This window comes from Hypanus sabinus, chromosome 6, assembly GCF_030144855.1.
Source record: "Hypanus sabinus isolate sHypSab1 chromosome 6, sHypSab1.hap1, whole genome shotgun sequence".
Taxonomy (NCBI): domain Eukaryota; kingdom Metazoa; phylum Chordata; class Chondrichthyes; order Myliobatiformes; family Dasyatidae; genus Hypanus; species Hypanus sabinus.
In genome coordinates, this window is record NC_082711.1 from 103,547,008 (window position 1) to 103,573,691 (window position 26,684).

The 26,684-nt window shown below is 41.6% G+C and overlaps 1 protein-coding gene across 1 annotated transcript in view; it reads left to right on the plus strand.

Annotated features, from left to right (window-relative positions):
* LOC132395177 (uncharacterized) overlaps window positions 1-18,548 on the plus strand; it is a 31,868-nt gene extending 13,320 nt beyond the window's left edge. The window contains exons 3-4 of the mRNA XM_059971472.1: window positions 18,017-18,165; window positions 18,285-18,548. Coding sequence (XP_059827455.1) covers window positions 18,017-18,165; window positions 18,285-18,440 — 305 coding nt within the window. The 3' untranslated portion in view covers window positions 18,441-18,548. The remainder of the gene's footprint in view (window positions 1-18,016; window positions 18,166-18,284) is intronic.
* The last annotated feature ends 8,136 nt before the right edge of the window (window positions 18,549-26,684 follow it).

Here is a 26,684-nt window from a genome sequence, read left to right on the forward strand (position 1 = left end):
AATTACTTAGTATCATCAACGGTGTTTGACAGACCTGACGAGAAGCACACTACTGTTACCGTAAAGTTAGGGTAACTGTTGTATTCACCACTGACTCTTGGGTGAGCAATGAGTAAAGTTGCCCCCACATTGCACAGGTTATGGCATTTATGTGTTCACTTGTAACATTAGCTGGAGACATCAGGGGTAAGTATTTTTTATATATATAGAGGGTTATGAGTGCCTGGAAAGACTTGCCAGGGATGGTGGTGGAGGCTAAAACATTAGGGGTATTTAAGAGCCTCTTGGACAGGCACATGGATGAAAGAAAAATGGAGGGTTGTGGGGCACTGTGGGTTTAGTACTTTAAGGATTAAATGGGTAGGTACAACATGGAGGACTGAAGGGCCTGTACTGTGCTGTAGTGTTCTATGGTTCTATTAGTTATCCATACTTGCCCTGACAGTAGTCATTTAGAACATCAACTACACTGACGGGGCTGAGGTCACACACCAGCGGTTTGGGTAAGGGTTTTCTGAAGAGGATTAGTTAAGCAGCTGGGCTCTAATATAGATTGCTGATTTGATAAACATATAACCATATAACAACTACAGCATGGAAACAGGTCATCTCGGCCATTCTAGTCCGTGCCGACGCTTACTCTCACCTAGTCCCACTGACCCACACTCAGCCCATAACCCTCCAATCTTTTCCTATCCATATACCTATCCAATTTTACTTTAAATGACAATACCAAACCTGCCTCTACCACTTCTACTGGAAGCTCATTCCACACAGCTACCACTCTGAGTAAAGGAATTCCCCCTCATGCTACCCTTAAACTTTTGCCCCTTAACTCTCAACTCATGTCCTCTTGTTTGAATCTCCCCTACTCTCAATGGAAAAAGCCTATCCATGTCAACTCTATGACCCTCAATTTTATTTTTTTTAAATAAATACCTCTAATCAAGTTCCCCCTCATCCTTCTATGCTCCAAAGAATAAAGACCTAACTTGTTCAACCTTTCCCTGTAACTTAGGTGCTGAAACCCAGGTAACATTCTAGTAAATCTTCTCTGTACTCTCTCTATTTTGTTGATATCTTTCCTATAATTTGGTAACCAGAACTATACACAATACTCCAAATTCGGCCTTACCAATGCCTTGTACAATTTTAACATGACATCCCAACTCCTGTACTCAATACTCTGATTTATAAAGACCAGCATACCAAAAGCTTTCTTCACCACCCTATCCACATGAGATTCCACCTTCAGGGAACTATGCACCATTATTCCTAGATCACTCTGTTCTACTGCATTCTTCAATGCCCTGCCATATACCCTATATGTTCTATTTGGATTATTCCTGCCAAAATGTAGAACCTCACACTTCTCAGCATTAAACTCCATCTGCCAATGTTCAGCCCATTCTTCTAACCAGCATAAATCTCCCTGCAAGCTTTGAAAACCCACCTCATTATCCACAACACCTCCTACCTTAGTATCATTGGCATACTTACTAATCCAATTTACCACCCCATCATCCAGATCATTTATGTATATTACAGACAACATTGGGCCCAAAACAGATCCCTGAGGCACCCTGATAGTCACCGGCCTCCATCCCGATAAACAATTATCCACCACTACTCTCTGGCATCTCCCATCTAGCCACTGTTGAATCCATTTTATTATTCCAGCATTAATACCTAACGACTGAACCTTCTTAACTAACCTTCCATGTGGAACTTTGTCAAAGGCTTTGCTGAAGTCCATATAGGCTACATCCACTGCCTTACCCTCATCAACATTCCTCGTAACTTCTTCAAAAAATTCAATAAGGTTTGTCAAACATGACCTTCCACGCACAAATCCATGCTGGCTACTCCTAATCAGATCCTGTCTATCCAGATAATTATTAATACTATCTCTAAGAATACTTTCCATTAATTTACCCACCACTGATGTCAAGCTGACAGGTCTATAATTGCTAGGCTTACTTCTAGAACCCTTTTTAAACAATGGAACCACATAAGCAATACGCCAATCCTCCGGCACAATCCCCATTTCTAATGACATCTTAAAGATCTCCGTCAGAGCTCCTGCTATCTCTACACAAACTTCCCTCAATGTCCTGGGGAATATCCTGTCAGGATCCGGAGATTTATCCACTTTTAAATTTCTTAAAAGCACCAGTACTTCCACCTCTTTAATTGTCATAGGTTCCATAACTTCCTTACTTGTTTCCCACACCTTACACAATTCAATATCCTTCTCCTTAGTGAATACCAAAGAGAAGAAATCGTTCAAAATCTCTCCCATCTCCTTCGGTTCCACACATAGCTGACCACTCTGATTCTCTAAGGGGCCAATTTTATCCCTCACTATCCTCTTGCTTTTAATATAACTGTAGAAACCTTTCGGATTTACCTTCACCTTATTTGCCAAACCAACCTCGTGTCTTCTTTTAGCTTTTCTAATCTCTTTAAGATTCCTTTTACATTCTTTATATTCCTCAAGCAATTCCTTTATTCCATATTGCCTATATCTATTGTAGACATCCCTCTTTTTCCAAAACAAATTTCTAATATCCCTTGAAAACCATGGTGCTTTCAAACCTTTAACCTTTCCATTCAACCTAACAGGAACATAAAGATTCTGTACCCTCATAATTTCACCCTTAAATGACCTCCATTTCTCTATTACATCCTTCCCATAAAACAACTTGACCCAATCCACTCTCTCTAAATCCCTTCGCATCTCCTCAAAGTTAGCCTTTCTCCAATCAAAAATCTCAACTCTAGGTCCTGTCCTGTCCTTCTCCATAATTATATTGAAGCTAACACTATTGTGATCACTGGACCCGAAGTGCTCCCCAACTCATACATCTGTCAGCTGACCTATCGCATTCCCTAACAGGAGATCCAACACTGCCCCATCTCTAGTCGGTACTTCTATGTATTGTTGCAAAAAACTACCCTGCACACATTTCACAAACTCTAAACCATCCAGCCCTTTTACAGAATGAGCTTCCCAGTCTACGTGTGGAAAATTAAAATCTCCCACAATCACCACCTTGTGTTTACTACAAATATCTGCTATCTCCTTACACATTTGCTCTTCCAACTCACGCTCCCCATTAGGTGGCCTATAATACACTCCTATCAGTGTTACTACACCTTTCCCATTCCTCAATTCCAACCAAATAGCCTCCCTAGAGGAGCTCTCTAATCTATCCTTCCAAAGCACCGCCGTAAGATTTTCTCAGACAAGCAATGCAACACCTCCTCCTCTGGCCCCTCCTACTCTATCACACCTGAAGCAACTAAATCCAGGAATATTTAGTTGCCAATCACACCCTTCCTGCAATCATGTTTCACTAATAGCTACAACATCATAATTCCAGGTATCAATCCACGCTTTAAGCTCATCCACCTTTCTTACAATGCTCCTAGCATTAAAATAGATACATTTAAGATACTCTCCACCTCCTCCTCTCTTTTCATCCCTAACAATGCATTCAAATTTATTATCCTTTTCTTTCTTCTCCCCTACATCTTCGGGCTGAGCGCATCCCTTCTCCATCACCTGCCTTTCCTCCCTCACACAATGTCTATTTACTTGCTCTACTGGTGAACTAACCTCCTCTCCCATAGTTTCCTCAAATTGATTCCCACCCCCCCCCCCCCCATCTTACTAGTTTAAAGTTTGCCCTGTAGCCCTAGCAAACCTCCCCGGTAGGATATTGGTCCCCCCAGGATTCAAGTGTAACCCGTCCTTCTTGAACAGGTCACTCCTGCCCCAGAAGAGGTCCCAATGATCCAGAAACTTGAATCCCTGCCCCCTGCACCAATCCCACAGCCACGTATTCATCCTGCACCTAATTCCATTTCTACTGTCACTGTCGCGTGGCACAGGCAGTAATCCCGAGATTTCTACATTTGCGGTCCTTCTTCTTAACTGCCTTCCCAACTCCCTATACTCACATTTCAGGACCTCTTCCCCTTTCCTACCTATGTCATTGGTACCTACATGTACCACGACCTCTGGCTCCTCACCCTCCCACTTCAGGATATCTTGGACGCAATCAGAAACGTCCTGAACCCTGGCACCAGGGAGGCAAATTACCATCCGGGACTCCCGATCACCTCCACAGAACTGCCTGTCTGACTATCGAGTCCCCTATTACTATGGTCCTCTTTCTTCGATCCCTACCCTTCTGAGCTACAGGGCCGTCCTCTGTGCCGGAGGCCCGGCCACTGTCACTTCCACCAGGTAGGCTGTCCCCCCCAACAGTACTCAAACATGAGTACTTATTGTCAAGGGGTACAGCTGCTGGGGTACTCTCTAGTACCTGCCTCTTCCCCTTCCTGACCGTGACCCACCTATCTGCCTCCCGTGGCCCCGGAGTGACCACCTGCCTGTAACTCCTCTCTATCACCTCCTCACTCTCCCTGACCAGGCGAAGGTCATCGAGCTGCAGCTCCAGTTCCCTAACTCGGTCCTTCAGGAGCTGCAGTTCGGCGCACCTGGCACAGATGTGGATGTCCGGGAGGCTCGGAGACTCCAGGACCTCCCACATCCGACACCGAGAACAACAAGCTGCCCTCACACTCATACTTCCCGAATAACTGAAAATAACAAGAACTAAAAGATAAGCCTACTGTGCCCTCTTCCGCCTAAGCCCCCTGAGCCCAAGCTCTGCTCCAATGTTGATACAATGATACAATGTTGAGAAGTGTACCGTGGTACATTTTGGAAGAAGAATCAGGCAGACTATTATTTAGATGAGGAGAAAATTCAAAAATCAGAAGTACAAAGGGTCTTGGGGGTCCTAGTGCAGGATGCCCTAAAGGTTAACCACCAGGTTGGATTGGCAGTAAGGAAAGTGAATGCTATGTTGGCATTCATTTCAAGATGAATAGTGTATACGAGTAAGGAGGTGTTGATGAGGCTCTATGGGGCACTGGTGAGACCCCATTTGGAATATAGTGTGCAGTTTTGGGCCGCCCTATCTTAGTAAGGATGTGCTGATGTTGGAGAGAGTTCAGAGAAGATTCACAAGGATGATTCCTGGAATGCAGGGACTAACATGAGCTTTTGTTAGCTCTTGGACTGTATTCATCAGAGTATAGAAGAATGAGAGGGGATCTCAGAAACATTTCGAATGTTGAAAGGGTTGGACAGAGTAGATGTGGAAAGGCTGTTTTCCCTTGGTGGGTGAGTCCAGGACAAGAGGTCACAGTCTTAGGATTAGAGGTTACCATTTAAAGCAGAAATGAGGAGAATTTTTTTTAGCCAGAGGGTCATGGATTTATGGAATTCATTGCCACATACATCTGGAGGCCCAATCATTGAGGGTTTTTGAGGAGATTGACAGGTATCTAATTAGTCAGGGTATCAAGGGATAGGGGAAAAAAAAAACAGAAATTGGAACGAGACAGGAGAATTGTTTAGCTCATGGTGGAGTGGCAGAGCAATCTCAATGGGCTGAATGGCCTACTTCTGCTTTGTCTTGTGACTTCATAAATCACAACAATGAGTACAGCAGTTGGGATTTTATGTTGAAGTTATTTAAGATGTTGGTAAGGCTGAATCTGAAGTATTATGTATTTCTGATCACCTACTACAGAAAGATAGCAATAAGATTGAAAAAGTACAGAGAAAATTTACAAAGATGTTGTCAGGATAACCCATCATTTCTGTTAGTTATTCAACTTCATTTCAAATCCTTGATGCATTCATATACAAAATCCTTCATTTTTCTTCCTTTTCACACATCTTAAAATTATTCTGCTATGGTTTTTTTTGCCTTGAGATCACTATTTTCTGCCACAGATCCTATTTGTTTGTGTAATTCGTGTACGTTTTGCCTTTCCTGTTGCAGTTAATCTTACTGCAGATCACCTTCTCACACTGAGTATTAGAACAGTACAGCACAGGGATAGGTCCTTTCCCCCCATGTCTGTGCTGATCATGATGCCAGTTTTAACTAGCCCTATCAGTGTGCACATGTTCTATAACCCTCCATTCCCTGCCTGTTCATGTGCTTTTCCATAATATATAGAAGCAGAAGTAAGCCATTTGGCCCATCGAGTCTGCTCTGCCATTCAATATCAGCTGATCCAATTCTTCCAGTCATCCCCACTCCCCTGCCTTCTCCCCATACCCTTTGATGTCCTGGCAATCTATCTATCTGTCTTAAATACATCCAATGACTTAGCTTCCAGTCACTCGTGGCAACGAATTCCACAGATTTACCACTCTGACTAAAGTAATTTCTCTGTATCTGTTCTAAATGGATGTCCTTCAATTCTGAAGTTGTGCCTTCTTGTCCTAGACTCTCCTATCATGGGAAATAATTTTGCAATATCTAATCTTTTCAAGCCTTTTAACATTCAAAATGTTTCGATGAGATTCCCCCTCATTCTCCTGAACTCCAGGGAATACAGCCCAAGAGCTGCCAGGCATTCCTCATACAGTAACCCTCTCATTCCTGGAATCATTCTTGTGAATATTATCTGAACCGTCTCTAATGTCAATATATCCTTTCTAAAGTAAAGAGCCCAAAACTGCACAGTACTCCAAGTGTGGTCTAACGAGTGCCTTATAGAGTCTCAACATCACATCCCTGCTCCTATATTCTATACATCTGGAAATGAATGCCAACATTGCATTCACTTTCTTCACCACTGACTCAACCTGGAGGTTAACCTTTAGGGTATCGACATTACTATCATATCTGCTTCCATCATTTCCCCAGTAAAGCATCTCCAGCACCTACCTCTCTCTGTATATAAAACAATGTTGTGTAAATCTTGTTTAAACTTTTGCCCCCTCACGAAGTCTTTGCCCTTTAGACATTTACATTTCTATCCAAACTACCTACCCTGCCCATGTCCCTAATCATTGTACACTCAGTGGCCACTTTTAGGTATACCTTTGCTTTAAGGCAAATATTTAATCAACCAATGACATGGTAGCAACTCAATGCATAAAGCATGCAGACATGGCCATGAGGTTCAGTTTTGTTCTAAATGATTGACCGTGGACCAATTGCTGATACCAGATGTGGTTGTTTGATTATCTCAGAAACTGGTGATCTCAGTAGGTTGCAATATGTACATTTAATGTCAGAGAAATGTATACAATATACATCCTGAGCAAACACGAGGAAGTCTGCAGATGCTGGAAATAAGAGCAACACACAAAATGCTGGTGGAACACAGCAGGCCAGGCAACATCTACAGGGAGAAGCACTATTGATGTTTCAGGCCGAGACCCTTCATCAGGACTAACTGAGAGGAAAGATAGCAAGAGATTTGAAAGTAGGAGGGGGAGGGGGAAATGCGAAGTGATAGGAGAAGACCGGAGGGGGTGGGATGAAGCCAAGAGCTGGAAAAGTGATTGGCAAAAGGGATACAGAGCTGGAGAAGGGAAAGGATCATGGGACTGGAGAACTGGGGAGAAAGGGGGAGGGGAGCACCAGAGCAAGATGGAGAACAGGCAGAGTGATGGGCAGAGTGAGAGAAAAACAACTATGTCAGGGATGGGGCAAGAAGGGGAGGAGGGGCATTAACAGAAGTTAGAGGTCAATGTTTGTGCCATCAGGTTGGAGGCTACCCAGCCAGTATACAAGGTGTTGTTCCTTCATCCTGAGTGTGGCTTCAACTTGACAGTAGAGGCAGCCTTGGATAGGGTTTTTCCCCCTCTGCCCATCATTCTGCTTGTTCTCCATCTCCTTCTGCTGCTCCCCTCCCCCTTTCTTTCTCCCTAGGCCTCCCATCCCATGATCCTTTCCCTTCTCCAGCTTTATCCCTTTAGCCAATCACCTTTCCAGCTCTTAGCTTCATCCTAACCCCTCTGGTCTTCTCCTATCATTTCACATTTCCCACCACCCCCCACTTTCAAATCTCTTAGTATCTCTCCTTTGAGTTAGTCCTGATGAAAGGTTTCAGCCCGAAACATCGATAGTTATTCTCCTACAGATGCTGCCTGGCCTGCTGTGTTCCAATTACATCCTGAAATTCTTTTTCTTCAAACATCCACAAAATCAGAGTGCTCCAAAGAAGGAATGATAGTTAAATGTTAGAACCCCAAACTTCCCCACCACCCCCTGCTTCCCTCCCCCTCCCATGCACAAGCAGATCTTCTGGAATTTTCAAAGAAACCAATCCAAATTTTAGAGAATGGAGTGAAAAAGAAAAAGTTCAGTTACCAGCAGTTCTGTGGGTGAAAACACCTTGTTAATGAAAGAGATCAGAGGACAATATCCAGGCATGTTCAAACCGACAGGAAGGTGACAGTAATTCAAATAACCACATGTTAAAACAGTGGTTTGCAGAAGAGCATCTCTGAACGCACATGTCAGTGGATGGGTGACAGCAGCAAGACTACAAACATACATGGAGTGCCCACTTTTAGTATCTACTGTACATACATATATCACATCACTCCTCAGCCTCCAATGCTTTGGAAAAAACAAGCCAAGTTTATGGAACTTCTTGCAGGTAATGCCCTCTAAACTAGCCAAGTTAATTTTGAATCCATAGATCCACAGGTCCCTCATGCCATAATCTTCTGAACCAAATTACTGAGGCACTTTGTTCAACACTTTACTGAAGTCTGTCTAAAGAATATTTTCACTGACCTGTCTGCATCAATCATCTTTGTTAAATCTTGAAGAAAAATCAAGTTTTAAGACCTGACCTCCCCCACACAATGCCATGTTGGCCATTTTTAACAAGCCTATGCTCTTCCAGATATAGTTTTTATCCTTAAACCTATGGTGATAATTTCCTTATCAATAGAGGGATCAGAAGTGGAGAGAATGAACAATTTCAAGTTCTTGGCTGTCAATATCTCTAAGGATATCTGGCACGCAACAGATTGATACAGCTATAAAGACTGCAAAACAGTGACTATATTTCATTAGGATTTTGAGGAGATTAGGTTTGCCAAACAAAACATTCAGCAACTTCTGTAAATGTACTGTGGAGAGCATTGAAATAAGTTACAGAAACTTGTAAGAGTAGTCAGCACTACCATGGGTATCAGCCTCTGTAGTATCCAAGACATCTTTAAGGAACGATGCCGTAGGAAGCAAGCATCCATCATTAAGGACCCCCAACACCCAGGACATACCCTCTTCACATTGTTACCATCAGGAAGGACTTACAGAAGCCTGTTAGAACACACTCAGTGATTCAGGAACAGCTTCTTCCTGTCTGCCACCTGATTGTTCATGGGTTTAATGCCCATTTAGCAATGTCTCACTACTTTTTATTTCTGATTTGCACTACTTACTTTAACTTAATTTTATATATATATATATATATATAAAGTAATTTAGTTTTTTCTCTATATTTATCATGTATTTCATTGTACTGCTGTTGTAAAGTTAACAAATTTTACCACAAATGCTAGTGATATTAAATCTGATTCCAATTCAATGATGTAAGGTCTCTCAATTAGTAATTTCACCATTTATCTATATTGCCCTTCTTAAACAAAGAAACAGTAATCTCTAGTCCTCTGGGACCTCCACTGTGGCTAATGAGGATACAAATGTTTCTTCCAAGGCCGTAGTTATCTCCTCTCTTCCACCTCTCTATAACCTAGGATAAATCCCTTCAGGCACTGGCGACTTCATCTAACTTGATGTTTTGGGATAACTCTACACTTCATCCTCAATCTCCAAAGATATCAGACCACTTCTTGACCTTGCTACCTCTACGTCATTAGAGAATACAGATGTGAAATATTCATTTAGTACCTTGCCCACTTTCACTGGTTCTGGGTATAAATTCCCTCTTTTGTGCTCAAGTAGACGTAACCTCTCTAATTACTCTTTGCTTTTTAATGAATATACAAGATGGCTGGGAATTCTCTTTAATCCTATCGACCAGAAATATTTCAAGGCCCCTTTTATCCCTCTGCTACCCTATTGATCATTTCTCCTGCTTCCTTGACATTTGTCAAAGGCCCGACTGATGTTACAATTCTAAACATCACATACACTTTTACTTTTGGACTAAATTTTTAACATCTGTCATCCAGGTTTTCTGAGATTTGCCATCTTCGTCTTTCTATGAAATATAAATACATAACATTAAAATAATAAAATTAGTAATTATTAATGATTACAGAAAACTTTTGTCACAGCATCTGCAGCTCAAACTGAGGGGAAGCTTCTTGAGTTGCAGACATTTGCTACAAATAGAGTCACTTGGAGAATGATCTCAATAATCTCCCATGTGCCACAGCACCAACACATCTCTTGTTCTACTATAGATAAATATATACTTATGTAATTGGATTAGGTGATCAAATTATTTGCCTCATTCTATTTACTGCATTATTTAAATTAAAACCATGAGACTTGGAGCAGAATTAGGCCATTCAGCCCATTGAGTCTGCTCTGTTATTTGATCATGGCCAATCCATTTCTCCCTCAACTTCATTCTTTGGCCTTCTCTCCGTAACATTTAATGCCCTGACTTATGAAGGATCTGTCAACCTGTCTTAAATACACTGAATGACCTGGCCTCCACAGCTGTCTGTGGCAACAAATTTCACAGATTCATAATTCCCTAGCTATGTCACACAGGGACATGGAGACTGGACCCAAATGCAGGACACAGGCACTGAAGTCCTAGGGGCAGGACAGGAACAATTACAGGATAGAACAAAATGGAGAGACCATGGCATGCAAAAGTGATCCTGGCATTCAGAGAGTTCATGGCAACAGCAGGACCCTAGCTAGGCTAAAGGGTGGGTCTACGGGACAAGGAATGCTGGGAGGATAGCCCCCAGGCAGGCCACATTACTCCTGGGCAGGGCCCAGCCTCCCAGGCAGGAGCACAGGGGCCTGGGCAGGATGCAGGCCACAACCCATCAGACAAGAGGGGTAGGAAAGGGTCAGAGTCCTGCCAGGCAACTGCAGTCCTGCCTACTTACCCAACAGAGGCAAGGGATCAGAAGGGAGCTCAGTCCAGGGTGACTACAAGAACAGACTTACAGAACTAGATGATTAACAGTGGGTACTCCAAGCCAGAATCAAAACAAGATAGCCAGGCAAACAGCACAAACAAGGCAAACCAGACAGAACAGCAGGTACAAGAAAACCCCCAACTTGACTCAGTCCCAGAGCCCCTTATACACACCTTCCAGCCAATAGGTTGTAGGTGTGCCTCTTTAAGCTAGGATGATCCTATTTGGGCTTAAGGGTGAAAGGATGGTCAGCTACAAGACCCAGAGTCCACAGACCAGATCAACCCAGAATGCAGGCTCCAGACCAGACCATATCAGTATTCCCCCATTAAAGGGAGCCTCCAGGCAACCAAGGAGAGTCTCTAGAGCTGAAGATACAGGTGGGTGGGGGATGTTCAGACAAGAGGAGACTCCAGGGTGACAGGAATAGACTCAAAGGCCTGCATGCTGGGTCCATGACTGGGGGGTCATTCTGTCACAGGGTGACTACAAGAACAGACTTACAGAACTAGCTGATTAACAGCAGGTACTCCAAGCCAGGGTCAAAACAAAATGACCAAGCAGGTACAAGACAACCCCCAACTAGACTCAGTCCCAGGGCCCCTTATAAACACCTTCCAGCTGAGGTCTCAGGTGCACCTCCTTAAGCCAAGATGATCCAATTTGGGCTTGCGGGTGAAAGGAGGGATGGCTACAAGACCCGGAATGCAGGCTACAGACGACCATAACAAGCTAAAGAAATTCCTCCTTTATCTTCATTGTAAATGAACATTCCTCTATTCTGAAGTTGTGCCTCTGGTCCCAGATCCCAACCCCCTCACGATTGTAAACATCTCCACATCTACTCTAGCACTTTCAGCACTCAATAGGTTTCTCTGAGATACCTCCTCATTCTTCTAAATTCCAATGAGTACAAACCCAGAGTCATCAGATTGTCCTATATGATAAGCTCCTTTGAACTCTTTGCAATGGTCAGCACAACCTCTTTTAGAAAAGGGGCCCAAAACTGCTCACAATTGTCCCAGTGAGAACTCATCAGTATCTTATAAAGCCTCAGCATTATTTCTTTGTTTTTATATTCCAGTCCTCTCAAAATCAATGCTACATTACAACAACAACCAGTCTTCAGTAATTGACGTAAAATGTAAATTGCAAGCAGTAAATTGATGTTAAAAGCACAGGCTAGACTCCAGACTAAGAGGTGTGGATATCAAAATGGTGACCATGTGATTCTCACATGTGCATCCGCCAGTCATTAAGACTACGATGTTGTGTTCCTTGGCCGCCATCAAACCAGACTACATGGCTCAATGATTAGCAGCTTTGTGACATGATTAGCAGCCAGTGAACTCAGCTGATGCCATCACCTAATATATCGAACATGGTCATAGGTACAGATGCAATCAATAGATAATGTACTGTGTACTCAGAGAATTAGCTCACACAAACACTATCCTTGGGCATCTGGCTCCCTGTCTTTAGAAGATTTTGGAATATATCTGTCAATTAGTTTGTCCCAGTGTTCAGACGTGTCTCCCTCTGTAGAGGTGAAATTCAATGGAAGCATTGTGAACCCAAAATACTGAAGTAAGCAATGTCATTGTAACTCTTGAAATTGTATGGTATGATCTACTGATTTTAAAGGAAATTTTGAGTTTAAGAGACTCTATTGCGAGTGTGTCCAGAAGAATGCCTGCTTGTTGTGATGGATAAAGACTTCTACATGTATCACCAGCTTCAGTATCTCTCTGGTCACTTCGATCACAGTCACAACAGGTTCAACTGCATAGAGCACTTAGTTTGTGCCCTGATGTGGAAGAACAGATTTGTTCTCCAGTTTTGTTTTCCGGATGAGATTGTCACTTTGTTGCCTCTGAGTTATTGCAGGTGGATATGAACAATATGAGAATATTGCAATTTGGAATGCGGATTGATGCCAAAATTGTTTTATGCTAGCACTTTAAAATGAAGAGAAGTGGAAGGTGGGCCCATTAATCTCAGTCCTGAAATAAAGAAAATTTTGAAAATCTGTCGTGTATAACCGGAATATTTCAAAATTTCAAAAATCTAACCCAAGTTCAATAACTATTTCTATACTAATTGTACCATTTTGAAGGTTATTTTTTCACAGTAATCAACAGAAACAGATGCAATGTACCCCAGACTTGTAAGAGAATAAAAAGAGGAAAAACCAAAGAATGACAATTTAAACCCTTAGGTCTTTCAGTAACGTTCAATTTGATCATAGCTGGCCATCCACTTCAGTTCTTGATCTCTGAAGCATCAGAAAGTCTACCTCCTTCCTGATATTTTTAATGATTTAGCTTCCCTTGCTTTCTGCACTAGAGAATGCCGTAGGTTCACTAGCCTCTGGCTGAAGTATCTTCTGATTTCAGTTCACAATGACACACCTTGCATTCATTTCATTATGTTTGAATTTTATTGGTTTACATGAGAGCCACTCTCATTCTTCCAAACTCTGTTGAATATAAGCCTAACTGATCCATTCTATACTGTCAGTCATGCCATCCTGGGAATCAGTGTGGTAACCATTGTGGGACTTTCCATTGCCAAAAACATCCTTCTTCTGATTCAAGTCTGAAACTCCAATGGAGACTTGGCTAGGTCCTATGCAATTGCTGTAAACCGTCCTCATTCCTGTCCTTGAGTCTTGTCACCATGAAGGGGAACATATCACCTCCATTGTTAAATCCTTGCTGCAATTGGTGTATAATGACAACCAGGCCTCAGTGCACCTCGACCTTCCACTCTCTATCACCATGCAGATAATATGCCTTTTTGTTTTTGGGACGGAACTGGATAATGTGACACTTGTAGGCATAGACTAAGTAATAAATGTAGCACATAGAACAGTACATAGTATGGCCTTTCAGTCCATGAATTTGTGCTGATCTTTTAACCAACTTCAGGATCAATCAAACCCTTCCTTCCCACACACCCTCTATTTTTCTTTCATCCATTGCCTATCTAAGAACCACTAATGGCCCGAATATATTTACCTTCACCTCCGCCCCGGCAATCTACCCTCTGTGTATAATAACCTACCCCTAACGTTCTCCCTACACTTCTTCCAATCACCCTAAAATTATGCCCTCTCACATTAGCAATTGCCTCCCTGGGAAAAAGATGCTGACTGTCCTCTCTATCTAAGCCTATAATCATCTTATCAAATCACCTTTGATCCTCCTCTACTCCAATGGGAAAATCCCATGTTGCTCAATCTTTTTACATAAGACATGCTTTCTCATCCAAAAAGCACCCTGGGAGATCTTCTCTCCACATTCTCTAAACTTTCACATCCTTTTTATAATGAGGCAACCAGAACTGAGCACAATACACCATGTGGTCTAACCAGAGTTTTATAGAGCTGCATCACTACTTTGTGGCTCTTGAACACAATCCCTTGACTTGCAACTAGCACACTCTACATCTCCTTAACCACCCTATCATATTGCAAGACAACTATGAGGCATCTATGGACTTGGACCCCTGGAGCCCACTGTTCCTCCACACTTTAATAAACTTACCATTAGCCTTGTACTCTGCCTAATAGTTTGACTTTCCTACGTGTATCATTTTACACTTCTCTAGATTGAACTCCGTCCACCACTTCTCAGTCCAGCTCTGCATCGTGTCAACATCCCATTGTAGTTTATGACAAACTTCTACACTATCAACAACTTCATGTCATTTGCAAACTTATGAATCCACCCGTTCCATTCCTTTTGTGAGCTGTTAATAAAAATAACAAAGTGCAAGGGTTCTGGAACAGGTCCCTGTGGAACAGCACTAGTCCTGGACCTCGAGGCAGAATGTACTCCATCTACCACAACCCTCTGCCCTCAGTGAGCAAGACATATCCGAATTCATGCAGCCATGTTTCCTGGATCCCATGCCTCCTGACTTCCTGAATGAATCTGCAATGGGGAACCTAGTCTAATCTCTGTAGTGTATTGAGAAAACTACTGGAAATTATTTTGAAGTTAATAATAATTATGAAGTATTAAAGTTAATATAGAGGGGTGCATAAATTTTCTTAATTGGATTGATTCACCAACTTGATGTTTACAAAAGGTTACATGGAAGATTAGAAGGAGAAAATTACACGAAATTTGCTCACTTTTAATAAGAATCTGGAGAACCAGAGGTCAATGAGGTTAAAGCCATTGAAATCCAAGCTAAATAAAGGATACAAGAAGGGATCTGGAGAGGGTGGAGGAAGATAATAATAAGTCAAAGATAAGCCTTGATCTTAAAGATAACATTTGATTATGCACACAAATAGGCCCTTCATTGAGTCTAGTTACTTCAATAGCAGAACAAGAGCAAGAGGCAAATGGTCCATATCTATGATTTCTTATATTTTGAGTATAAAATCGATGAGGTATTGATGGAGGAAATGGGGAAAACAGACTTTTTAATAAGTCAAAATGAAGGGACAATATTAAAATAAAAGGTAGAAAATCTAGAGGGAGATCTTTATCCTGAGAATGTGAAGACATGGAAATCATTAGCTTATAATAGGTGTGCACATATAAAGCATGTAAGGCTATAAATATGTTAAATGCCATAATTTGACTGATTTGCTCTTTTTCATCCTTTATGGAGAATTCACTCAATAGATTCCTTCTGTGATTCTAGGTAAAAGTATACAAACATGTTAGAAACATAGGAAATGTTATGACAATAATGTAATCATATTAGATGAAATTCCAGCATAGTAATGAAACTACTGTATGCTTTAATATATCTGATACTTTAAAATATTATAATTTACATCATTGAACAAGTCTTTATAACCATATACAGTGCCTTGAAAATGTATTCAGTGCCCAATCCTTTGTTCACATAAATGAGGATTACAACCAGGGATTTCGATCAATTTAACTGAGAATTTGTATTTGTGAATCTCATGCTCCTTTTTTCACAGTAGAATCCAAAAAGCAGGGAAATTTGTAAAGCATGAAAAACTAAACATTCAAAAACTCAAATGTCAACAGTTCAAAAGTTTTCATCCCCATTTACTCAGTTCTTAGCTGAACCACCTCTATAGGTTTTACAGCCAGTAGTCTTTTTGGTATAAGTCTCGGAGTTTTACAGAATGAGATGGAGCAAGATGTCCGGATTCCTCCTTGCAAACTTGCTCAGGCTGTGCCAGTTGGGGAGCGGCAGTGGACAGCAATCCTAGAGTCTTGCCAGAGACGCTCTATCAAGTAGAGGTTATAACTCTGAATGGACCACTCAAGGACATCAATTTTCTTCACTTGAAGCCATTCCATGATTGCTCTAGCTTTGTGCTTTGGGTCATTGAAAGCTGAAAAAGAAACTTTCTCCCCAGACTAAGCTTTCTGGCAGAAGCTAGGAGGATTTTATCCAGGATCTCTCTATATTAATCCAGGATCTCTCTGGTCATCGATCCTGACCAGAGCTCCAGTTCCTGCTGCTGAAAAGCATTCCCATAGTATGATGCTAGCAACACACTTTATGCTAGAGATGGTGTTACCTGGCTCCTGTGTAGTATTAGATTTACACTACACATACCACTTTCCATTGAGGTTAAAAAGTTCCATTTTAGTCTCATACAATTATAAGACCTTCTTCCACATTTTGGCTGTATATTGCAAAGTCTTCATGGGCAAGGATAAGCCTTTTATTCAGTGGTGTGTGTTGCATAAATCTGCTACTGTGGATCAGCCAGGTAACACCATCCCTATTGTAAAGTATGGTGAAGATAACATCGTGCTATGGGAATGCTTTTCAGCAATAACACCTGGAAATCTGGTCAGGATAGATGGGAACATAAAAGCTGCTAAATGTTGAGAGATCCTGCATAAAATTTGGCTGGTGTCTGCCAGAAAACGAAAACTGGGGAGAATGTTTGTCTTTCAGCAGGACAATGATCGGAAGCACACTGACAGAGCAACCATGGATTGGGTTCAAATGAGGAAAACGGATGTTCCTGAGTGGGCCAGTTCAGTATTGATCTTGATCCAATGGAATGTCTCTGGCAAGACCTCAAGATTGCTGGTCACAGCCACTCCCCAACTAACCTGGCACAGTTTAGCAAACCTGTAAGGAGGAAATGTTGTGCAAAGATAGCAGAGACTTATCCAAAAAGACTACTGCCTGTAAAAGCTGTGACAGGTGGTTCAACTAAGTACACAGCAAAGGGAGATGAATACTTTCAAACTACTGAAATTTCAGTTTTCAAAATTTTACTTTTTTATGCTTTACAACTTTCCCCGTTTTTTGGACTTTATTGTGAAAAAGGAGGATGTGATTCACAAAAAAGAATTGCCAATTAATCAAAATCCCTGCTGTAATATTGATTAATGTGAACGAAGAGTTGGGGGCTGAATACTTTTTCATTGACCTGTACAGCATGAGCAGAAAGTTTGAACCGAGACTCATTAGTAGTTTTAAATTCAAACCATAAACAATAATCGATAATAATCAATTAGATTCCGATTCCTGGTCATTCAAACTAGAACATTATGTTTGTTGCGTGTCGTGATTTTGCAGTGACTCTTTTCTGTCTATACGAGTGATCAGTTCTCAAAATTTAATTAAAGGGTCTCGTAATACTGCGGGCTCCTTTTGACGGTTATGGAAGGTGAACGATTGGTATCGTCACTGGGCATTTCCACGTTTGACAATCACGCCGATCAAACACGATTATCCTGATCGATCACGTCAGAAGGAAGAGAACTGGAGTGGAAGTCATCTTCAACGTAGCGGAAGGACAGCCACATGGGAAGGAAGAATCCAACAGTGACTAATAGGTGCTGTAACACAAACATTGCGAAAAAAAATTAGTAACTGGATTTTCCCCAAAGGGGGCGATTAATAAATAGTGGGGAGAATGGAGCTTGGGGAGTTAAAGATCGAACACCTTTGTACGGGGAGGACAACATGGGACTTGCTGAAAGTCAGTGAATAAAGCTTCCGGTTATCAGTTCAACACATTTCGGAGCGGTTGCAGGAAGCGGGAATTCTTATTCCGTTCTGTCTCTTTCCCTGCAGGTTTTTACCTTCTACTCCTGGTGCTCTGTGGAGGAGTCGCCACTTTCCCGCTGACGGAGCGGACCGCTGCAGCCGCCCCGGGCTGCGCAACCTGCGACTCCCTGGCGCTGGAGATCCAGAGCTCAGCGGCCGAGCTCCGGGATGCTCAGGTGAGTGAGTACGAGGAGGTGAGGGGGTGGCGCCCCGCAGACTTTGTCCTGGTCTTCACTATGCAGCTCACTTATTCGCTGTCTGATCTCTCTCCACCCCTCCCGTCCCTCTCCCGCAGCTGTGTGAGTATTTCTCCTTCTGTGACGGGGACCAGGGATCGCTGCTCACCCACGACTTCAACCTGCCGCAGATCCGATCTCAGGACCGATGTACAAAGATCAGTTTCCATAAGGTGAGTGAAGCCCGACGGAGCAGCCGTTTCCTTGTAAAGTAGGGCATTTCAGTCTGTGGAAAAGTGTACCTCCAGGGTAAACAAAAAGGAGTAGGCATTTCGTTTGTAGTTTACGATAGTTAGGTTCCAACAAAGCAGCGTTTAAATCGATTTGCACAACCCGGCAAAATTGTCAGTTTTACAAACGAAAGTTCTAGAATGCATATAAATTCAGCTACAAGTCGTCAAACTGAAGAGCCCGAGCCAAGATGATTTCTTACTTGTAGTATTTTTCCTGTTTAGGAAACGTGCCTGAAAGCGATTGCAAAAGGCCTCCATAAATACAACCCTTTCTTATTGCTGGTGGAAACATCCATCGTGCGTTCAAGTGAACAAATAATATGGATGCGGTCCAGTACCCAACGCCTCGCGGAACTGATAATGCACCAGGTAAGTGTAAACGAAGCGGCGCGATTATGGCTGCGGCAAACCCATCTGAAACTATGGAGACTCAAGTCACAAGCCCTGCTGTCCTCTTTATATTTCAGTTAAATGTCGAGTTTGGCATCAGTACGGTGAGCGAGAGCGAGGTGGAATCATCTGCCTTAGGCTTAGTGACAACAACAGAGTGGAACAGACAAGTGAATGCGCATGTCATCCTGCGAGACTTTGTCCGGTTCATGGAGAAATCAGCCCGAGCTCTTCGCTTTATGAGTCTGTGAAAGTGGGATCACCACTAGAATTGGCAGAACCACTTTTTATATATACCACGATCTATTTATTTATTTATCTATCTGTCCACTTATTTATTTATTTATTTATTTATTTATTCATCCATTCGTTTATTTATTTATTTGTTTGTTTGTTTGTTTGTTTGTTTATCTATCTATCTATCTATCTATCTATCTATCTATCTATCTATCTATCTATCTGTCTGTCTGTCTGTCTGTCTGTCTATCTATCTATCTATCTATCTATCTATCTATCTATCTATCTATCTATCTATCTATCTATCTATCTATCTATTTCTTTATTTATTTCCCAGTGATGAATAACTAGGTGGAGTGAGAGAAACAAAAGAGCGATAACATTAATGAATGGGTTAGCCATGCAAGCCCAACCTCTCTCCGTGATTTCTGCTCCACACCAGGATTTTTTAAATTATCCTGTTAGTATTTGGAGTGGACGTTTTGTTCGCGACTGATAAAAAAGCTTGCTCCTACTGGCACACATATGCCACACGTAGAGTGGTCAGAGCAAAGTCACCTTGGGAGTTTGCAATTTTTTCCAGTTCCATTACCCGTGCAACGTGTAAAATATGGTTAAACAGAGGCAGTAACCGCCTTAAAGTATGAACGTTCTAGTTCAGCATTTGGTCGTACAATTGTAAAAGTTACAGAGGTTAATCTGTAAAAGAAATTACATTGTAAACTTAAGAAGTTGTATGTTAGCAATTATTTGCAAAATGTTATTTACAGTGTTTAATTTTATTTATATTTATTTTGACTAATTCAACTTTTAGAAATATTTAAAAACGATTGCATTTATTTATTGATATTTATAACGTAGACCATGAGATTATTGTCTTTGTTTTTGAAGTATCAGAACCTTTGATTTGGATATATTTAATAAACTATAAATATGAAAAGATTTCAAGTTAAGTTTCATTCCGGCTGTTATTATTTTGAATGATATGTACAGACAGCAAATGTTTCTAGCGATACAGTAAATTTGCTAGAATTTGCAAAAGTAACGCGGAGTGCTTTCTGTGAATCTGGAAGTGATCCCCACAGTACTTCTGTACCACGGAGAGCGTTCTAACTGGCATCGCCAACCGGTAATGCGGGGGATGGGGGATTGGTGCCGCAGAGAGTTGTAAACTTAGTCAGCTTCATCCTGGGCACCAGCCTCCGATGTATCCAGGAGCAATGCCTGAAAAAGATGGCTCCATCACCCCAGGACATGCCCTGATTTCATTGCTACCATCGGAGAGGAGATACGGGAGCCCGAACGCGCACACTCAGTGATTCGGGAATAGCTCTTCCCCTCTGCCATCTGACTTCTGACTGGAAATTGAACCCATGAACACTATCTCACCACTGTTTTTGATTTTATTTCTGCACTGCTTATTTAACTTAACAATTTAATATATTTACTCCCTGTATTTCACAGGGTTTTTTTTTCTCTATTATTATGCATTTCATTGTAATGCTAATGCAAGGACAATAAATTTCACAGAATATGTTGCTGATATTAAATCTGATTCTGAAATGTTACGTTCACAAGCCACTAGATGGGGTGTGATCAGAGATCATATATACACCCAGAGGCCACTTTATTAGGTGCCTCCTGTAACGACAACATGCAGTGAGTGGCTGTTCTGTGGGTGAAAACACCTTGTTAATGAGAGAGGTCAGAGGGGAATGGTCAGACTTGTTCAAACTGACAGGAAGGTGTCAGTAACTCCAGTGACCAGGCATCACAACAGTGGTGTACAGAACAGCAGCCCTGAATGTACAACACATCAAACCTAGAAATGGACAGGCTACAGCAGCAGAAAACAATGAACATACCTTATCAGTGGTCACTTTATTAGGCACAGGAGGCAGCTAACAAAACGGGCACCGAGTGTAACTGAGTATTCCTTTCCTAGCCTCTCTAATGTCCCTGACTATACTGATTACTAGACCTGGTCTTACTGACTCCTGCTTTCTGCCATAACTGCTCAGACAAAACTCACCCCAGCAATCTTAGTCTTAACTCTACCCTTCTAGCACCAGTGAATTTTGCAACAGGATGGGAACCAGAGAACCAGAACTGATAGTGGGGAGACTGTGGAGATGGGCGTTGTTAAGACATCTGACAATGTCTGGAATCAAAAGATTGAGCATTGTGGAACAAATGTCCTGAGCTTTATATAATTTCAGTGCAAGTATTGTAGGAAAGGCAGATGAGCTCACAGCATGGACCAACACTTGGAATTATGATCTTGTAGCCAACAGTGAGACTGGTACAGGAGGGGCAAGTTTGGCAGCTCAGTGTTCTGGGGTTCCGTTGTTATTGAGGTGTCAGGTCTGGAGGGATTAAAGGAGGATGGGTGGTGTTCCTCGCCAAAGAAAATATCACACACAGCATGCTGGTTTAACACAGCAGGCCAGGCAGCATCTATAGGGAGAAGTGCTGTCTACGTTTTGGGCCAAGACCCTTCGTCAGGACTATCTGAAAGGAAAGGTATTAAGAGATTTGAAAATAGTGGGATGAGGGGGAAATGCAAAATGATAGGAAAAGACAGGAGGGGTTGGGATGAAGCTAAGAGCTGGAAACGTGATTGGTGAAAGTGATACAGAGCTGGAGAAGGGAAAGGATCATGGGACGGGAGGCCTCAGGAGAAAGAAAGGGGGGGAGGGGAATATCACAGCAGTGCTCTGCCAGGACATACTGGAGAACTTGTCCAGTGAGGCTGAGAAATAAGAGAATATGTAGACATTGGAAATCCGAGCAACAGACACAAAATGCTGACAGAACTCAGCAGACAAGGCAGCATCTATGGGAAAGAATAATCAGTGGCGTTTCAGGCCAAGACCCTTCATCAGAACTGAAAAAAAATCATGGGAATTCCATCTCATCCAATAAGTCCAATATGAAAGGTATCACCACATTAATGGGGCTATATCATAGACCACAAAACAGCCCACAGGATTTAGAACAACATATTTGTAGAGAAAACATATTGAATGGGATTCCCATACTGTAAAATGACTAGATGGGAGAAAATGAGTCAAATGTGTTTGGAAAATGTTTTCTCAATCAGTACATTGAAGTCCCAACGAGAGAGTGTATGATACTTGACCTGTTATTATGAATGAGACAGTGCAGGTTACAGATGTGTCGTCACGGGAGTCAGAATATCTGCTGTGCGCCTGGAGGCCTAGGATCTTTGTGATCTTTAGGAACAGAACTGGAAAAAGGTGACGTAACGAACTTTTAACATAATAAACCAGCGAGCTGTTTGTTATGTCTCCATGCTCACTGGGAAAATGGAGACACCTCTTTCTCCCTTATTAGGGAGAGAGAGAGAGCCTGTGGAATGTCAAATACCGGGTGAAAATGACATATCTGGGGTAACTGCAAGTTTTGTGTGTCAGGTCATTTTGTTTAATAATTTTTTTAAAGAGCAAAGCACAGTGGAGTAGGAAATGACTAAAACTGAATAATAAACAATGGTATTGGGTGAGGACTAGGTAAATGCATAAGTGTGAGGGATTGCGAATAGCTGAGTCACAACACTTCCTTCTGTGCAGTGGTGGAAATGTCAACACAGCTTTCAGAAGCTGAGTGTTCCAAACATTGAGAATCGGGCTCTATGGAGGGCGGGCTGGGAAAATCAGGACTATGAAAAATGAAGGTATAATTAGAAATATTGTGTTGTGGTGGAGACAATCAGTCAGGGCACCAGATGGGCTTGGGGGAGGATGAGTTTGGTAAATCGAGGGAGTGGGAAAGAAGCTTTCAGCTATTTAATATCATCAACGGTGTTTGACAGAATTGACGAGGAGCAGTCAAATGTTTCGGTAATGTCAGAAACTGGTGATCTCAATATGTTTCAATAGGTACATTTAATGTCAGAGAAATGTATACAATATACATCCAGAAATTCTTTTTCTTCACAAACATCTACAAAGACAGAGGGGTGCCCCAAAGAATGAATGATAGTTGAACGTTAGAACCCCAAACCTTCCCCCTCCCCAGTTTCCCCTCCCATGCACAGGTAAATCTCCTGGAATTTTCAAAGAAAACAATCTAAATTTTACAGAGAATGGTGTGAAAAACAAAAGAAAACATTCAGCGAGCAGCAGTTTTGTGGTTGAATATGCCTTGTTAATGAGAGATCAGCGGAAAATAGCCAGTCTGGTTCAAACTGACAGGATGGTGACAGTAATTCAAATGGTGGCATCCGTTCGTCTCGCGAGACCATGGATCTGCATCTGAAATGGATTCCAGGACACAGGCAAGGTTTATGGAAGACCAGGGCAATGTTGTATGGAAGACCAACAGCTGCCCGTGCAGCAAGTCTCCCCTCTCCACGTCATTGATGTTGTCCAAGGGAAGGGCAAGGGCAGATACAGTTTAGCACCAGTGACGTCACAGGAGACACCAGAGCGAGAGTGAAGGCAACGTCGGACAGCCTTAGGGACTCCAGCTCCAGATTTATCCTCAGTCTTTACTCCCGAAGCCTTTCCCATGAGTGGGTATCGCCACAAGGCAGCAGAGTTTTCCCTTTCTTAGGTAGACTGCCTTCCCAGGCTGACGAGATCCATCTACCCAAATTCAAATAACCATGTGTTATAACAATGGTTTGCTGAAGAGCATCTCTGAATGTACAACATGTCAAACCTGGAAGTGGATGGGTGACAGCAGTGGAAGATCTGAAACATACATGGAGTGGCCACTTTATAGGTTATCTCCTGTACATCTGCATATCACGTCACTCCTCAGTCTCCAATGCTTTGGAGAAAACAAGCCAAATTTGTGCAACTTCTTCTTATAGGGAATGCCCTCTAACCCAGCCAAGTTACTTTTCAATCCACTCTAGTGAGTATCCACAAATCCCACGTGCCATAATCATCTGAATCAAATTACTATGAGGTACTTTGTTCAACACTTTACTGAAGTCTGTCTAAAGTTTAGTTTCACTGACATGTCTGCATCAATCATTTTTGTTAACTCCTAAAAAAAATCAATTTCAAGACCTGACCTTCCCCACACAATGCCATGCTGGGCATTTCTAAAAAGTCTATTCTCTTCCAGATACATAATTCTTATCCTTAAAAATATTTGGTGATAATTTCCTTATCAATAGAGGTCTCAGAAGTGGAGAGAATGAACAATTTCAAGTTCTTGGCTGACAATATATCTGTGGATATCTGGCACGCAACAGATTGCTACAGCTATAAAGACTGCAAAACAATGTCTATATTTCATTAGGACTTTGAGGAGATTAGGTTTGTCAAACAAAACATTCAGCAACTTCTATAAATGTACCATGGAGAGCATTCTGACTGGCTGAATGAAATAAGTTACAGAAACTTGTAAAAGTAGTCAGCACTACCATGGGTATCAGCCTCTGTAGTATCCAAGACTTCTTTAAGGAACGATGCCGTAGGAAGCCAGCATCCATCATTAAGGACCCCCCACACCCAGGACATACCCTCTTCACATTGTTACCATCAGGAAGGATGTACAGAAGCCTGTTAGTACACACTCAGTGATTCAGGAACAGCTTCCTCCTCTCTGCAACCCGATTGCTAAATGGACATTAAACTCACGAACAATGCCTCACTACTTTTTGTTTCTGATTATTTGCACTACTTACTTTAACTTAACTAATTTATATATAAAGGTACATATATATTTAATGTAACTCAGTTTTCTCTCTATATTTATCATGTATTTCATTGTACTGCTGTCGTAAAGTTAACAAATTTTACAACAAATGCTAGTGATATTAAATCTGATTCCAATGCAATGTAATATTATGTCCCAATCTGTAATCTCACAGTTTATCTATATTGCCCTTCTTAAACAAAGAAACAGTAATCTCTAGTCCTCTGGGACCTCCTCTGTGGCTAATGAGGATACAAATGTTTCTGCCAAGGCCATAGTATCTCCTCTCTTCCACCTCTCTATAACTTAGGATAAATCCATTCAGGCACTGCGGACTTCATCTAACTTGATGTTTTGGGATAGCTCTACACCTCTTCCTCAATCTCCAAATATATCAGAACACTTCTTGACCTTGCTACCTCTACGTTATTAGAGAATACTGATGTGAAGTATTCAGTTACTACCTTGGCATAAATTCCCTCTTTTGTGCTTGAGTAGACCTAACCTCTCTAATTACTCTTTGCTTTTTAATGAATGTTATAAAATGGCTGGGAATTCTCTTTAATCCTATCGACCAGAAATATTTCAAGGCCCATTTTATCCCTCTGCTACCCTATTGATCATTTCTCCTGCTTCCTTGACATTTGTTGAAGGCCCGACTGATGTTACAATTCTAAACATTACATACACTTTTTTCGCTTTTGGATTAAATTTTCAACATCTCTCGTCATCCAGGTCTTCTGAGATTTGCCATCTTTGTCTTTCTATGATATATAATAAAAACATAAAAAATTAAAATAAATAAAATAAGAAGTAATTATCAATGATTACACTGGGTATATTTGCTCATGGATCAGGTAATAATCCAGAGATTGTTAACTTCATGGTTCTATTTTTTTAACTTTACTTTGGCCCATTCTAGTTACTCTTAAGGTCTAAGTAGGTACTCCTTACTCTGGCACCAAGTAGGCAAGATAGATCATGCTTCAGAACAGTGTCTATCCTTCTAACCCCACTGTCTCCTACTACAATTATTTTCCTTTTTATTCTCCCAACCAGCATGTTTTTCATTGCCCCTGTCAGTCTGCTTGGTGTCTCTGCAGTTATACCCAAGGACTGCAATAGTCCCAGTGTGAACTCATCAGTATCTTATAAAGCCTCAGCATTACATCTTTGCTTTTGTATTCTAGTCCTCCCAAAATGAATGCTAGCATTACATTTGCCTTCCTCATCACTGAATCAACTAATCAGTTAATCTTTAGGGAATTCTGCACAAGGACTCCAAAGTCCCTTTGCAACTCAGATTTTTGAATTTTCTCCCCATTTAGAGAATATTTTGTGCTTTTATTCCTTTCACCAATGTGCATGACCATTAACTTCCTGACACTATATTCTATCTTCTTTGTCCATTCTCCTAATCTGTCTGTCATTCTGCAGGCTTCCTGCTTTCTCAAAACACCTGCCCTTCCACCAAACTTCATATCATCTGCAAACTTGGCCACAGAGCCATCAATTCCATCATCCAAATCAACAACATAACAATGTAAAAAGAAGTGTCTGAACACCAATAGTCACTGGCAGCAAAACAGAAAAGGCTTCCTCTATTTCCACTCTTTGCCTTCTCCCAATGCTTTATCCATGCTGGTATCTCAAAGTCAAAAAACATTTATTATCAAAGAATGTATAAATTATTCCTGCAATACACCGGGCTCCTATCTTGTTATACAGCCTCATGTGTGATACCTTGTCAAAGGCCTATTGAAAATCCAAGTACACAACATCACCGATTCTTCTTTCTCTGCTCCTTGTTATTTCTTCAAAGAACTCCCACACATTTGTCAGGCAAGATTTCCCCTTAAGGGAACCATGCTGCCTTTGACCTGATTTATCACGTGCCTCCAAGTATCCTAAAACCTCATCATT